General features: G+C 47.1%; 1 protein-coding gene across 1 annotated transcript; it reads right to left on the bottom strand.

Moving 5' to 3' along the window:
- Nucleotides 1–143: 143 nt before the first annotated feature.
- On the bottom strand, nt 144–15,281 carry LOC125706694 (neuronal acetylcholine receptor subunit alpha-7-like). Its single transcript, XM_048973497.1, has 10 exons — nt 15,124–15,281; nt 12,588–12,727; nt 10,779–10,823; nt 6,823–6,932; nt 5,140–5,219; nt 4,729–4,896; nt 3,969–4,163; nt 3,429–3,515; nt 3,114–3,223; nt 144–2,087 (listed from the first exon to the last, which is right to left on the bottom strand). Exons 1-10 carry the CDS (start codon nt 15,176–15,178, stop codon nt 1,563–1,565), a joined length of 1,515 nt encoding a protein of 504 aa, XP_048829454.1. The 5' UTR covers nt 15,179–15,281; the 3' UTR covers nt 144–1,562.
- Nucleotides 15,282–15,610: the final 329 nt, after the last annotated feature.

Below are 15,610 nucleotides of genomic sequence, written 5' to 3' on the forward strand. Positions count from 1 at the left end.
ACCTCTGTCTCTCTCACACTGTGTGTTACCAGCATGACTAAAGCAGCTGGACCTTCCCCTTTCCTTTGGTGCAGCAACTGAAAAACAACACGGTACCAGTTAAGTCTGACACTTAGAAAAATACATTTATTCATAGGCTCCAGAAAACCACCAATCAGGAGTCATTCTGACCGGGAAGCCACTCTCCCAAACTATCACTATGGATGCGAGGAGTCTCCAACCTCCAGACTGTCCAAACAGGGAAGCCGGATGGAGATGAACATGATAGAGAGTCTCACGTGAGATACAGCGAAGTGGGGGGATGTATTAACACACAGGCACATTTTACCGCGTCAAAGATGTATTCATGAAGGCTTCATGTGGTCAGAACAGTACTAGGAAGCCAGTGCTCACAGGAACTAGCAGGAATGAGGGCAACCATATCAGTTTAGCAAGGAAGGGAGCATTTCCCGCAAAGACGGAAACAGAGGGGAGACCCACACGTCACGCTGCCGACTGCAGGAACACAGTGGGAAGGTTAGAGAGTCTTAGCATCGACCGGACCAACAGAGGCAGCATTTCCTTTGATAGGGAGGCTTCCAACAGCATGGAAATCCACATGACACTATGCAAACCTCCTGACAGTTCACTGTAATTCTTGCTTCATGTTCTCAGTTTTGGTGGGAATGTAGCGATTGCAGTGAACCAAAAGTAGCACTGTTGCGTGCACTGTTACTGGGAGTCATTTCACAGGGGAGGAGTGAACGAGGGATAAATGACTGATACAGACAAGCATCTGGAGGCTGTAGGGCAGGGCTAATCAAATCACAGTCTTATAGGGCCGAGCCCTGCTGATTTCCCAGCCTTCTTTACCTGTCAGCTGCCTGTGAAGCCTCTGGCCAATCAGAATCAGTGATTATTAAACTAGCTACCTGGGAGAACTGAAAACAAGGCCTGGATTTGGAATCGAGGCATCGTTCTAGTACCACAAGCTAGAAGGTCATTTAGCAGTACCAGGGACTCAAGTTTCAAAAAGCAAGATCTCTTGTCTTTCTTAGCCGGGTAACATGTCCGATTTAATTTACCCCAGTTTAAATGGCCTCTATCTTCATTCACTTACATTTAGCCCTGGCTATCTTAAATCAGACAAATTGTCCAGCTAAGCAAGAAATCATGCTTTCTGAAACAGGCCTCAGTTCTAGCTCAGTTAATTGTTAGCCATCGTTAGCAATATCAGCTGATAACACATTACACAGTATTTCGTGCACAAAAATAGCATAGCAACACATCCACAGATAGCGGTTGGACAGTATTGTGTGTACAACCAATTTAATGAGTCACAAATAAGACGCAAGTGCTAATAAACAGTATAAAACTACAGCTTTGCTTCTGTTGATAAAGGACGCGGCCATCTTGAATTCTGAGGTCGTGGTTGTGTAGATCCATCGAACTTTCCGAATAGGAATTCCGACTACAGGGGGCATTCCAGTTGAAATTTCCGACTAGGAACTTGGAATTTACAAGTGGAATGCAACATAAAGATAGAGAGGTTAGGAGAGGGGGGGGGCGTTTCACAGGGCGGCCTAGGTGAAGAAATCCTTAGAGATGGCCTCCACGAAGTTAGGCGCGGACATGAGGATGCCGATGGTGCAGAGGACAGTGAAGAGCGAGAAGGCCATGAGGCAGAGGCGGTCGATGACGGCGGCGGCGAACTTCCACTCGCTGCAGATGGACTCGTCCTCGTCCTGATCGCGGAAGCGCTTGGCGATGTAACGCACCTCCTCCAGGATCCCGGCGAGGTCGTGGTCACCAACGAAGACGAAGCCCGGTGCCCTGGGCGGGAGCCCATCCTCCTCCAGCCCCGGCCCCAGGAGCGGGCCGCAGACACCCCCCGAGTCGGGTGCAGCTGCATAGCGTGGGCCCTTCACGCCGCGGAATCCCGCGTACGCCATGTTGGTGACAGCCGGCTCCAGGGCGGCGCTGCCGAGCTGCACGCTGGACACGCTGCTACGCTGCCGCCCGCTGGGGCAGGCGAGGCGCACTCTCCCCTCACCAGGCCGTCGCATCCGCAGGAACCAGGCACACCAGTTCAGCAAGACCACACGCGTCTGCCCCAGGAGGCCACAGAACAGCCCGTTAGTGTCAGTGCTCAGGAGACACCTATTAGCATTAGTACTCAAGGGCAGCCTGCTAGCACTCAGAGCAGGCTGTTAGCATTAGAGCTCGGATAAAAGCAGCCCCTTAGTATCGGTGCTCATGAGTAGCCAGTTAGCGTTAGCACTCAGAGCAGCCCGTTAGCATCAGCGTTCAGAGCGCCTCATTAGCTAGCAATATTCCACTCCCGCGAATCTATCCACACCACACAGCGGCACCATGAAAAGCTGCATGATTTTGGTTGCTAAGCTGACAAGTCAGCCTAAATGTTGGATTTGAATAAATTTTAAACTTTTTTTTATGTAATACCCTGTTTAAACTTTAAAGTTTAAAAATACCATAAATAATTTATTGCAAAACGGATCAAATGGTTATTTATTCCAGGGCTGGTGTGACTCATGCTTTCAGAATCTCACGCTTGTGCAAGAAGCAAATATATATATTATTCAATTACAAACCTAGAATTAGCTACATCAAAAGCATGGGAGCTGTGTGCAAACCCTACAGACTATTTACAAGGTATTAAAACTGTGACATGCATGTAAATGTATGTGCGAATTGTGAATTGAATATCTCACACCAGCCAGCTGACCAAAGTTAGTAGCACTGTTATTATAACAATGTCCCAGCTGGGTATTTCACCTTGGAAACATGGAACATCCACTGTCATAATGTCACACAGCTGTGAAAATGTCTGCCGTACAGACCAAGCTCACAGCTGGAACACCTCGCGGGACTTGGACCAGCAACATTCAGGTTCCACAAACTCCACCACTAAGCTAACTGTCTGTACCTATTAATATAACTCAGCAGCTTTGGCACAAGTGACATCCTTGATCTCCCTTTCTCAGATTTACAGCCTGCATTATGTGCACTCTACAGAAGAACCAAAATGCTAAATTGTTGAACTCGAACCCCAAGCTCTCTAAAATCACAGCTGCCGAAATTTTAACCTAAGAAGTAAGGGGAACGGAGCTCACCCATTTTGGCATCTTTCCCCCGTCGGGGTCATGGTGGTGGTACTGCAGGACCAGGACAGTGGCGATCACGGACAGGCCAACGATGACCATGGTAGTGGCAAAGTACTGTGCTGGAGAGTAGAGAGGATGGTGGTGTGTCAGGTAGGGGGCGCCAGAGGCTGATAACAGCACTGAGCGTCAGTCTCATATCACTCAATGAATATCGGAGGCCTACAGGCCATTTGACGGAGTCTCTGGCCGCCTCCTGCTGTTACTGTAGCAATGCGGCATCCCGGCTATATGCCACAGGCTGCAGTCCCCCAGAAAGCTGCTCACCGATCAGTGGCACAGAGTCGGAGGTCGCCGGCATGATTTCAGCAACCAGGAGCATGAAGACGGTGAGGGACAGCAGCACCGTTATTCCTGGGGAAACAGAGACCCGGGCTGTGATGCCGAAAGCACGGCACCAACAGCAGTATCCAGCAGGTGGCGTGGTGATCAAGGGCAGAGACCCGGGCCATAGTAGCCTGACCGCCAGCACTTTACCCGAATGGCTTCTGGTCAAATCGTCAGTGAAATAACAGATTGTACAGTAAATATTATACTTGAGCAGGAAAGCAGGGTGTTGGAGTGACCTTTAATATCCACGGACAGTATATATGTGAATGTCTGGAAATTAACTGACCGTGATTTTGTAATCTTGGTGGGTGTTTCTTGTAAGAAAGCCAAGGTTTCCATTATTTTTGTTTTGTTTTATGATTATGAAACGCTCTCACAGCCTCTGCTCTCACCCGCTGCGTTCACAGCGCAATAGGGTACCCCTTCGCTAACTGCCCCCTACTGGCCAGCCTGCCCGCCGCCCCACTGGGGTCTCACCCAGCGAGATCTTCTCGCCGGAGTCGGCGGGCAGCAGGAAGACCAGCAAGGCCAGCGTGGAGATCAGCACGCAGGGGATGAGCAGGTTCAGGCCGTAGTACAGGGTACGGCGGCGCATCACCACCGTGAAGGTCACGTCTGGGTACGGCTCCTTGCAGCAGTCGTAGAAACGTTCGTTCCTGCGGCCGGGAACCTCTGCGTCGCCGGGACAGGGTGAGAGAGGGGGAAGAGGACGAGAGAGAGATGGGGGTGAAGGGAGATAGAGAGGGAGAGTGAGGTAGAGAGAAAATGAAATAGAGGTTAGGAGAAAGTGGGAAAAGGGGAATGGAGAGAATGCAGGATGGTGCAAAATTACTCCAGCTTCAGGTTAATGAGCCACCCAAGGGACCCCTTGCCAATGTGGCGCAGGAAATGAGACGCTGAAGCTTATTCTGCGGCTTCTCACACCCAGGCATCATCCAGACCACCCACTGTGGCTCCACTAACCAGGGCTGTGGGAACAGGATGCCTCCCACTGTCAACTTTTGGGATGTTTTAAGGTGTTTCACACATCCTGTACCAGGGCAGTGGTGGGGATGGCGAGGAATGGGGTCTCGGGGAGGGGCAACACTGAATTTGTGACTGCAGAATTCAGAGATTATAAGCAAAATTATTATCGCCCAGTTGAGAATCATTCCAACCGTCGCCTGCAGACCTAGATCAAGGGAGTGCAAGCACAAAGTGACCCTTTATGCAGGCCCGAGGGTGGAGGCCTACGCACCCACGAGGTCCCACTCCCCATTGGCGATGTAGCCCGTCACGTCGGCATCCACCATCCGCAGGTCCAGGGACCAGCCGCCATACGTCCACGAGCCGAACTTGAGCTCGCAGCGCTGCACGTCGAAGGGGAACCAACGCACGTCGATGTAGCAAGTGCTTCTGAAGATCCCTGAGAAAGGGCAGGGCCAGGGGCGAGGGGTGGGGTGAGTCACATGGAAAGAGGGCGGAGCCAGCTGTGGGACAAGGGTTAGCCACAGGAGAAAAGGGTGGAGCCAGTAGCTCCAGCATCTCCATTAAGTCAGCACGTGGCTTGTTACCTCACAACATTCAACTGTGATCTAACAAATCCCACGAGAGTTCAGCTCTTGGACCTATAGGTGAAGGTGCTAAATGCTGTTTGCAGCAAGCTTACCTGGAGGCATGTACTGGCAATACCCCGAGGAGTTTACCAGGATGTTGGTGTGAAAGGTGGCGTCAAACCGCTCATCCGCACTGTAGGAAACAGGAGACGGGCTTTAGGGTCGGGTCATAAGGCAGGGCTCCGTGGGCTCGATGGGACACACGGCCACGACCTGGTCACACGACCGTGCACACATACACACGTGTGGGGGGGGGGGGGGGGGGTGACATCCACTCATTAGCATCCACCTGACAGGGTACAGCACCCACAGCGACATGATTACGAGAGCTGAGGTTCACAGGAAGCAGAACAGAAACCTGAGCATTACACCTGCGTGGATCATCGAAGGTCACGGTCTCCACTGAGGAGGGAGGGACACCTGCATGTCGAGATTTTATGGGGTGAGTTGGGGGGGCGGGGGGCGGTAAGCTCTTTCTGGTCTGGCTAGCTGGTTAGCAGAAGATATTGCTTGAGCATCTTCTAAATAAGGAACATGTTTATTTACTATTTAGTGTAGTAATTGTTTGTAGCTTACAGCCCAACCCCCAAACCTTAGGTGTCCCACACAAATGCGTGGTTTATGTGGTATTAAACACCACTGTTCTGGACAGGGTAGCCTCTCTCCAGTGTTAATGAGCTAAACGATGCAATCATGAGCCAACAGAAGTGAGCAGAAGCAGACTGCTTCCAGCACTCGGTCTTTGGTAAACGTCATTTCTGCATACCGGTGCAGCCTGTATGGCTATTTAAATGAACTCTGTGCTTTCAAAGCTCCTTGTTTCTCAGCATACTTTGTGACGGTCATGGGACATTGTTCACGGAGAGGGCATCTCAACAACATCTGTGAATACATCAGTGAGAAGCAGCGAGGGAGCAGATGGTGGGGTGCTGTTCTGGGCCTTCATCTCTGCAATGGATGCCCCTCTCTAAGTGAGTCTCTAATCCAATTCCCCGCCTGGGGAGGGTCATTAATCAGGCAGGCCGCACTCTCCAGTGTCGAAGTCAATTTCCAAGCATTTAAATACAAATTGGAGCACGGCCGGCAGGCTCAGGGTGACAGGATGGTGCAGTAATCCACTCAGGGGCCAGGCTGGAACCGCAGCACCAGCGTCTCACGGAGTAATTTTACCCATAATCCTCTACCATGGTTCAGCAGACAGCGCAAGGTGTAAGGACTTGGAAGCAGATCATAAAGGATACTGGGTACATTTCCAGAATGGCACCGAGTTGCTGGTGCACTGATGAGGAAATTTTGGCCGATACTGATAACTGATATGTTTTTGTTCAATGTCACCGATGCCGATAACCAGCTAGCCAATGAACTCCATAGATTTGCGGTGAAGGTCGTTCCCATCATTGACCTTCACCGCCATATGGCAGCCACATCACATAATGCAGGCAAGGCCTCAGTGAAGCAGCAGTGACTTGGAAGCTTGTAGCACAGAACTATGAATACTGACTGAAGTCTAAATATCGGCCAGCAATGTCGACCAGGACTGTCGCATCAAACCAATGCCGATATCTTGATTGTTAACGAATATCAGCCGATACCGATACGTTAACTGATATATTGACCATCTCTACACTTAACCTAAGCGACTCCAGTAAAATACCCAGGTGAACTGGTGACTAATTGTACGGTGCTCTGGATAAGAGGAGATAACGGAAGCCGCAGAGAGGCAGCAGGGTTGGCACCTGTTGTAGAGCAGGATGTCCGGCCTCCAGATGAGGCTGTCGGGGAAGCGGACGGTGGCCACGCCGGGGTACTCCGAGGTGTTCCACTGCAGGTAGTGATCGATCCAGTACTGGTAAGGACACGGACAGACAGATCAGCGGCCTGGCAGTGGACAGGGGCCAGGATCGCGATGAGGGCACCACTGGTCTCAGGGGTAATGATGGTGAGAACGTCCGGTGAAATAATTGTACAAATATGGTGAGGAGCACCTGTCACGTAACTGCGAGAGACCATTTACACTGTTATTAACACCCAGGGAACTGGTTATGTAGATTGAGTGCAGAAGAGGCCGTTCTTCATCCTCCAACCGGTTATCCTGGTCAGGGTGATAAGGGCCTGGAGCCTATCCCAGGCTGGGGTTCACCCTGGATGGGATGCCTGTCCACCTCAGTCCACATTCACACATTTACACATGATGGGCAATTTACAGACACCGATTAGCCTAACTTTGGGTTTGGACTGCAGGTGGAAACTCAGACGACACAGAAAAGACATAGAAACTCCCCACTCGGAGCAAACATCTGAGCCCCCAGCCCCACTCACTTAACCACAACGCCACCCAAACCCCTTTTCATGCTAATAACTTTCTGTCAGTGAGAAGAAAAAATCTAATAACTGAGAATATTTCTATTTCACAGGACATTATAAATGGCTAACGCAGAGAAGGTTTCGGTGAGCTGGGAAACCAGTGATGAGCAGAAGAAATGGGTCTTCTGAAGCCAGAGGAACCCACAGAGGTCCTTCAAGCGAGCCGGTACCTGTTAAAACTCAGCAGTCAACTGCTTTATTAAACTAATTATTTGGATCTTAAGTCACACGTCAGGCAAGTGGCTCAGTAAAATGCTTCCAGATTTCCTGGAAGACACCTCAATGCTGGGGAAACCTGCACCATCACAACCAATATTTTACCACAAAGGGTTAACATTTGTGCTTTGCTTCAAACCCACAGGCAAATATAAACACTTTCCCCCTGCGTGAGGTTATTAAAAGGCCGCGGTAGCAAATGTTGACATTAAAAAGCACCGACGCCATTCGGGAGCAGAATTGATTCGGCCGTGGAGGAAGTGTATCCAACAGAGGGCCGCTGAACGGATCAATGACCAGACTCTTAGCGAAGAAGGTCAGCCGACAAAGAGCGGAACACAAGAGAAAGATGAAAAGGAGCTGGGAGTGTTCGTGTATAGGCAGGGAGGGCTCTGCGGGCCAAGGGGGCGAAACAAACATTAAGGCGGAGAACAAGGCCATTCCAGAGGCTAAAGAGGAACATCTGTGCTTCTCTCATCCACAGCTTCCAAGCGGAGCAGCCATAGCCAGGAAAGCTGAAGGTGACCTGCTCTGCTGGGAACAGCTTTGCCCTGACCGGCCAGAGAGACAGACCCCATGAACACAGCCACCGCGTGTAAGACTGTCAAGTCAAGTCGAGTCAAGTGGGCTTTCCTGTCATCCACATACATACACAGGTATACAGGGACACACAATAATGCTGCCCCAGGACCACAGTGTGACATATAGACAGTGAGTGACAGGGGGACTGTGTACAGAACGCAAGAGAGAGCAAAACAGGGGGGCTGGACACATTGGGATGTGCATTTCCATCTCTGAGGCCAATGTGATTTATGTCGCGATGCAATATGTTAAAGATACACATGAATAAACTAAATTTACCATGGTGGGGACCATGACTTGTTGAGATGTATATAATTTTGAAAACTGAGAAACATGTTACATTTAATCAAAATCTTTTAAGTGAGCTAAATATACTTCCACCCGGCTCCTTAGCAAACATGCCTCAACATATAAATACACAGATGTCTCAGTTTTATCCTCCTAAAAGTCGGATGAGACAGGAGTTATATTGTAGCCTCCCAAGCACAGACACATGGGGAAGCGTGCTTTGCGCGCAGTGTTGCCATTTAATTTTCAGGGGGAGTTGCTAGAGGCAGGTCAATTTGTCGCTAAAAGACATCATGATGTCATTAGGCAATGATGCAAAATCACCTCATGTCAGGTCGCGCGGGGAGCGGGTAAGTGGACAGGCAGGCAAGCTGGCAGGAAGCAGGCAAGGAGGCGAAAGTCGGGGGAAAACTGGGGATTTATTAATGGGAAGGTCAGGGAAACAGCGAGGGAACATCGGACATTGACTAACATCAATGACGGACCAAAAACCAAGGCAAGACATGGACTGAAATAGACAGGACTGGGCAAAAATAATCGGACACAGCTGGGCAAGATCAGGGAAGCAGATGTGGATAATCAAGGGGCGTGTCAGGGGGCGTGGCTAACACGAGGATCATACGAGCCGGGCATGACACTTCATTATATAGATTACTGAATGACATTACTGAAATTGGTCATCTTGATGAAAAATATGATTAGAAACTTGCTAGTTTTGATTTCTATGTTTCTCATATTTTTTAAGTAATATAAATACAACACATTTGTCTGATTAGATATCTCTATTTTTAAAACACATTGAACATAATTGAACAATTTTTTCTTATAAACTACTAAAACTACACATTCTGGCCAATAATAGTTCTATTAAGTGTATTGGTAGTTATGTAACATGCTACCTAACTGATCAACAATTATGGATTTAAGCTAATTACTAGGTATATCATATATGCTATGTTATTTAGCAATTGCAACTAGCAACATAACACAAATACAATGGCACCTCTCTGCAGGCTGCTGTAGTGCTTGGCTGGCTAGCTGCTCAATGGTTTTTTCCCCCAAATACAGGCACTGTTCTTGCTCACACCGCAGTGCACAGCTAATTAGCAGTCATTCATTATAACAAGCATAATAACCAGGCAGACAGACCGTGTGTTGTGACCGAGTGTAAGGGAGAAAATCGTTTTTTTTGTGTCATTTAGAGGGCAAATGTGTGCATTTTACTGTTTGTGTGACATCAAAAGTTCTTTAAAGTTGCAGGATAATATTTTAAAGTAGTTCAATTTGTTGGTAGTTGCTTTTTGAAAAGAAAAAAAAAAGACTGATAGGTTGCTAAATCTAGCAACAAAATTGCTAAGTTGGCAAATTGGTCTGGAAGCATAATGATCCCAGAGAACATTAATGACACTAGTTGTGAACTAAATAAATAATATGAAATTACTAAAGCAAAATAATTAATCTCACTATTTTACATTAATAAATTGGATTTTATTGATGCAAAGATGTCAGAAAAGATGTGTCCTGAGTTCATCTCCAATTGTGCACATTTTTAAAATCCCATTGTGGACTTTTATGCTGGTGCAGGGATGCGAATCGATGAATCTTGTCATCCCTAATATACATACATAAGGGGTTACAGACATACAACAGGGTTTATAAACATAGTGCATTGCGTAGAAATATTATAAAAGATCATATGTATAATAAACAGAGCAGCATAACAGGATGGAGTCAATATATTGATATACTGTAAATATGTTTGAGGGCCAAAAACAAAGTTAATATCAGGACCTTGTGGTTGATAGCTGGGACCCAATATTCATGATAAAGGGTATGTTTGGGGATCATGTCTTCCTCTGACAGGTGGTACAGTAATCGCAATGAAAACCACTGTGATTGTGATAAATTCACTAGCCCTGGAGGAAGTGATACCCTAAGAGTGATCTCAGTTTAGTATTTGGAGATTTCAGAAGGAGAACTGGGGTATATGAACTTCTTCCCCACTGTGAGGCCCTGTTCTCACAGTCTTACCTAGAAAAGCTGACACGTCGAACCCATTTGTACGGCTGGACACTTACTGAAGCAGTTCAGGTTCGGCGCCCGACACTGAAGGTCTAACAGATGATTGATCTACCGAGTCGATGGCAGGGAGGGGAATTCCTCATGCAAGACCCCGAGTACCGATGTAGCACAGTGGCATCTCATCACGGACATCTGCAGTCAACGGAGACAAATGACTCACCAGCTGCAGCCATATGTTGGTGGTCAGAACCTGATTCTTCTCATCCTGAAACACGGAGATAAATTCCCTTTGGTTAGAGAGAAAGCAGGTGGGAGATACAGTGAGAGCAAGACCTTCTTTTACACAGGCAACCTAGCTGCTTACTTAAGGGTTTTACATTCACCCAAGTTACATTTACTCTTATTTAGCCGACGCTGTTGTCCAAACAGCACATTACCATCAAACACTACTAGTTTAAAGTTTTTGCACACGCAGACTTTCTACATTTGCATGTTACTCACTTAACATTTACCAAAAATACACTCAGTACTGCTTGCTAACAAATAAATTTACAGTACGTTCACCATTTATTAGCAAGGAAATGTCATATCTTTGATTCATCAGAGTAACCTCCCCTAGCAGTTATAACAGCAGAGAAAATTCAAGTAGTTTTTTGAAGAAATGAGCCTTTACTTTTCCTGGATAAACTTTAATCCGGGTTTAAAAAGCTTCATTGCTCTGCTTGTGGGCTTAGTGAAAGGGAACCTCCCAGGGCCCGCATGGGTAATTCTGTGTTTTAAGCTCCCCACTGCCGCAAGTCAAGAATGGTGCAGTTAGCTTAGGGTGGGTAGGACTGGGTAAATACCACAGGCTGCTAACATGAGCCTTTGGAGCTCTTCACCTCAGACTGGCCAGGAACAGTGAAATGCAGGTGCCGCACGCAGGCTTGTGATTGGACAGCCTGTTGATTGGGCAAATCAGGTGACCAGAACGGCCAATCCCTTGGTCACCCAGAATGTCATTCACTGCTCACCAATAAATCAGCACTGTTTTACTGGGAGCCGAAGGCTTCCAAAGCGCTCTGGGGACGAAGCCGGGAATCTGACTGGCAGCGTATTTCCTGGCAGATTTCAGCTGGCATTTATTACATTTATTTTTTTCGCCGGACTCATTTCTCCACCAGCGATTTTTATGTCAGTGCAAACAAGTGAATGAAACCTCACATGGAAAACACTGAAACACACATCCAGTGAGGTGCTGCTCTCCGTATGAAACAGGACACAAAAATATTACTCTATAACATCAATCCACTTGTCCTCCATGAGTGCTGGCAGAGGGCTGGGGTGTGGCGAGCCTGGAGCCCATCCCAGGACGCATCCTCTCTAAAAGACCTTTACTAAGCTGTCCCATATATTTTATTCACTCCTCCAATAGACAACTTTATTAAACCAACCCACAAATCATCAGGCCCCTAATTAGTTGAATACGACGTGTTCAGTATTGAAACATGACAAATGTATGGACAGGTTGGTTGGTCTGAAAAGAAGGGCGGGTCCAAATGCAGAAGGAGAGACTGTAGAACAGAGAGATAGGCAACCAGCCAATGGGATATCAGAAGAGAGCTGTCACATGGGCAGAGGAGCACAGTCTGGCCAATGAGAGCTCAGAACAGAGCTGTCACATGGGCAGAGTAGCACTGTCTGGCCAATGAAAGCTTAGAAGAGCTGTCACATGGACAGAGCAGAGCAGTCCACACTTACAGTTGGACATCGTGCCTGAGTCATTGACTCTGACGTGCAGTTTTTCAGCCTCTCCTTTCTTGAGAACAAACTCACATTTATTTATTTAAGAGATGCTTTTATCCAGAGCAACATACATTTCCGAAAGCAGGGTCAGACAGTCCCTGGAGCATTTGGGGTTTAGGGCCACTGGAAGGACATGCTATGTGCAAAGATAGCACAGCTAAAGCGCTAACAGGCATGACAGTTGGCTGATTCACTAACATGCGTTGTAACTGACCAGCGCAGCCATGCTAACTGGCTGACTCACCACGTCCATGATCTGCATGAGGCTCAAGCTGAAGTGGACGGTGAGGGAGTGCGAGTCATTGAAGACCGGCCTCTCCAGGGGGTTGTAGTTGGTCAAAAGGTCCTTGTAAAGCCTCCGCTGGTGTTCCCCTTGGAAGGAAGCTGCAGGTAGAGGGAGAAAATGTTAGAAATGGAGTAAAGAGTCACAGTTATGACTTAAACCTCTTACTGCATAAGCAGGTGGGCCGAAGAGGCGCTCTATCGCTTTCTTTAGACTGAAATACATTTCTATTTATTTAGCCGACACTTTTCTCTAAAGTGATATACAAGTGAGGCAAACAGCACATTACAGACATACGGCTGTCAAGGAGTTGACTGAGTATTAATGCAGTTAGGCTGAGCTTCCAGTGAATGTCCAGTTACAGTCAACAGTATTGGTGTAGGTGCCACACAACATCTCCCAAACAAAGAAATAATCAACCATTCAAACCAATAGATAGTACAGCATACAGAGCATTCAGGGAACATGGATGGTATCAAGCTCAAAGAAGTATAGAGGAACTCTACTTTGGTGTAGTTTAACTTCTTTGTCATAAAATTCAAGCACCCATAATATTTTGCACCAAACCTCCATGGAGTAAATCCTCAGTTACACCAAATATCAACACTTGCATCTCCTGTTCTTCACATAACAACCACTGGGAGGTGCTACAGGTTAGGGGGTGAATGGGAACATATGAAGGAGAACATCCGAATTGCACGGCATGTTTAGTCCAACTCATTCCTGTAATAGTTTATTGATCCGAGCTGGCAATCATGCCCCTGTCACAAATCCTCCCCCGCCACCCCATCCTGAATCCCAAGGTGCTCCTTAGTGCCTGCACTCCTGGGTTTACTCTACTGTGAGGCCAGGTCTAACTTAGCTATCACCACGGAAACATCCAGGAGTCCTGATGGGAACCATGTGGATTCACGGTCACCTCGGACTTAGAAGGAAATCCAAATCCCACATCACACCAGCTGATCTAAGGAGAATCTTTTGCCAGACTGGACCGGGATTCTGGACAGTAGTCATTTATTTTTCGGTCTCAGGTGGGGGGAAAGGGGGGGGGGGTCACATTATCAAGTTCCATGAGCCTGGGCTAAATGAAGACCTGCACCAGCGAGATGCTGAGTGGAGAGAGCACCACCAGTGAACAACCGCATCAAAACCATTTGGAGTGGTCCTGACCAATACTGTTTTGAGTATGTTAATTACTATAGTTGAACTCGGAGCAAAATTAAAAAAGGCCACTTTTTCTTCCAAAATGACCTATGCCCAAGTCAGGACATCTCATAATTAAATTCCAGGAGACTCTCCATGAGATATGACTGTCTCTGGTACCATCATTCATTCTGATTAGCAGATCTGGCTGATTTGCCATTGATCACTGCAGAGGATCAACATCCATTTCCTGACAATGTCAAACATCGACTCTGTTGCATGGGAAGTACGGCTCGGCATCTAATTCAAAATTAAATTTACTTAACGAGGTCCAAAGATAGATGAGCCCTCTGACAAAGATGGTAATAGAGATGGTCAGAACTCCCCATCAATGGCGAATCGATTGCTCCGTATACAATGATGAAACGAGGCACGACAGGGCGGTTTGAGACACCGTCATACTTGAATGATGTCAGCAGGGGCGTTGTGGCTGGGGAAACCCCTTTACAAATAGAATGCAGCACCTATAAGAATGCTCATCCAATTATGGGGAACAAAACAGATAGAAAGATAGCTTTTTAATGGCCTCCGCTTTGCATGACGGTTGAGGTTTTGCATGTTACAGATCTTAAAATAGAGTATATGCTATAGACAGTCCTTGAAATCCTTGAGGTGTAATATGCATGTCTATGACTGTTTTCACAGGAGACCTGACAGACCAACCCGAGAAAGGCTTCCCGTCACAATCCTCCCAAACCCCACGCTTGGCATGTCATTAAAAGCGACGCCTGCTTCTTAAAAACTCTCACAATAAGAAATACCCGTAGATATTTCATTAATCTCATATTAATATCGTAAATCCCAAACTCCAAATGCGGCAGATTTTTACAAGGTTTTGAAACTATCAGTCTTAATGAGCAATTGCTGCTCCAGGCTATACCTTCAGTAATTACTGGAGGTCGCATGTTTGAAAGGATACGGCCGGCTTTGCTGCCCGCCGGTGATCTGTCAGTACCGGAAAAAGACGGACATTTATGCCAGAAACAAAAAAAATCAATGTCAAGTATTTAATGTAACGACAAGACAGTAATGTTCAACTAACTGAAATCTACAAACTATGGCTTTATAACAAAAGAGCAGGAGAAACTCCGGTGAAAATGCGATATTCATTTACCTGTGTCCGCGTAAAGTGCAGCATTTTAACTGGAATAAACACAGTAGATCGCGATTTAAGTAGCCTAATAAACCGAAAACCACTGTAGAAGTATAAACATAAGATAAAACATTTTTCCCATAAATGACACATAAACACATACGAATCTGTTAAATAAAGTAAATGTAATGCACGACTTACCTTTTAATAAACTTCCACAGAGAAGAAAGTAGAAGGGGAAATCGCGACGCTGCATTCCGCGGGAGAGCGATCAAACTCCGCCGACAGTATTAATTTATAATTCTAATTAGTGACGGTCTTATGAAGCAGTGAGACTCTGCGGTCGTACGGCCGGACACACAGAGGAGCGGAGCGGCCATGGGGAGCGCAGGAGCAGCCTGATGCGCCGCCCCGCCCCGCCCCGCCCCGCCCCACAGCCGCGCGGTGACCGTCGGGCCGGACCCGTCAGATCTGCATCTGAGAGGGGCACTGAATTAGTAAATCTGACCATATACAGCCAGGGAAAAAACTTTTGACATAAAACACTTTTCCTGTGAAATAAAAATGTGAGAAAGTGGTAAATGAAAGACTTGAACCTTTAACATGAACCTTTAAAATTGCTCGACAGTCCAAATTATCAGAAAATTCATTTCTTTTCCTTCAGCAGTTGATCCCCGTTGTTTTGAGA

The sequence above is a fragment of the Brienomyrus brachyistius genome, chromosome 13, assembly GCF_023856365.1.
Source record: "Brienomyrus brachyistius isolate T26 chromosome 13, BBRACH_0.4, whole genome shotgun sequence".
NCBI classification, from domain to species: Eukaryota; Metazoa; Chordata; class Actinopteri; order Osteoglossiformes; family Mormyridae; genus Brienomyrus; species Brienomyrus brachyistius.

Bases quoted from the DNA above. Each gene is read 5' to 3' on its own strand.
- LOC125706694 (XM_048973497.1), bottom strand. From the start codon at position 15,178: ATGCAGCGTCGCGATTTCCCCTTCTACTTTCTTCTCTGTGGAAGTTTA. The intron at 12,728-15,123 runs GTAAGTCGTGCA...CTCTACCTGCAG, and splicing joins CTGTGGAAGTTTATTAAAAG to CTTCCTTCCAAGGGGAACAC. The intron at 2,088-3,113 runs GTGAGCTCCGTT...CTCCTGGGGCAG, and splicing joins GGGGAAAGATGCCAAAATGG to ACGCGTGTGGTCTTGCTGAA.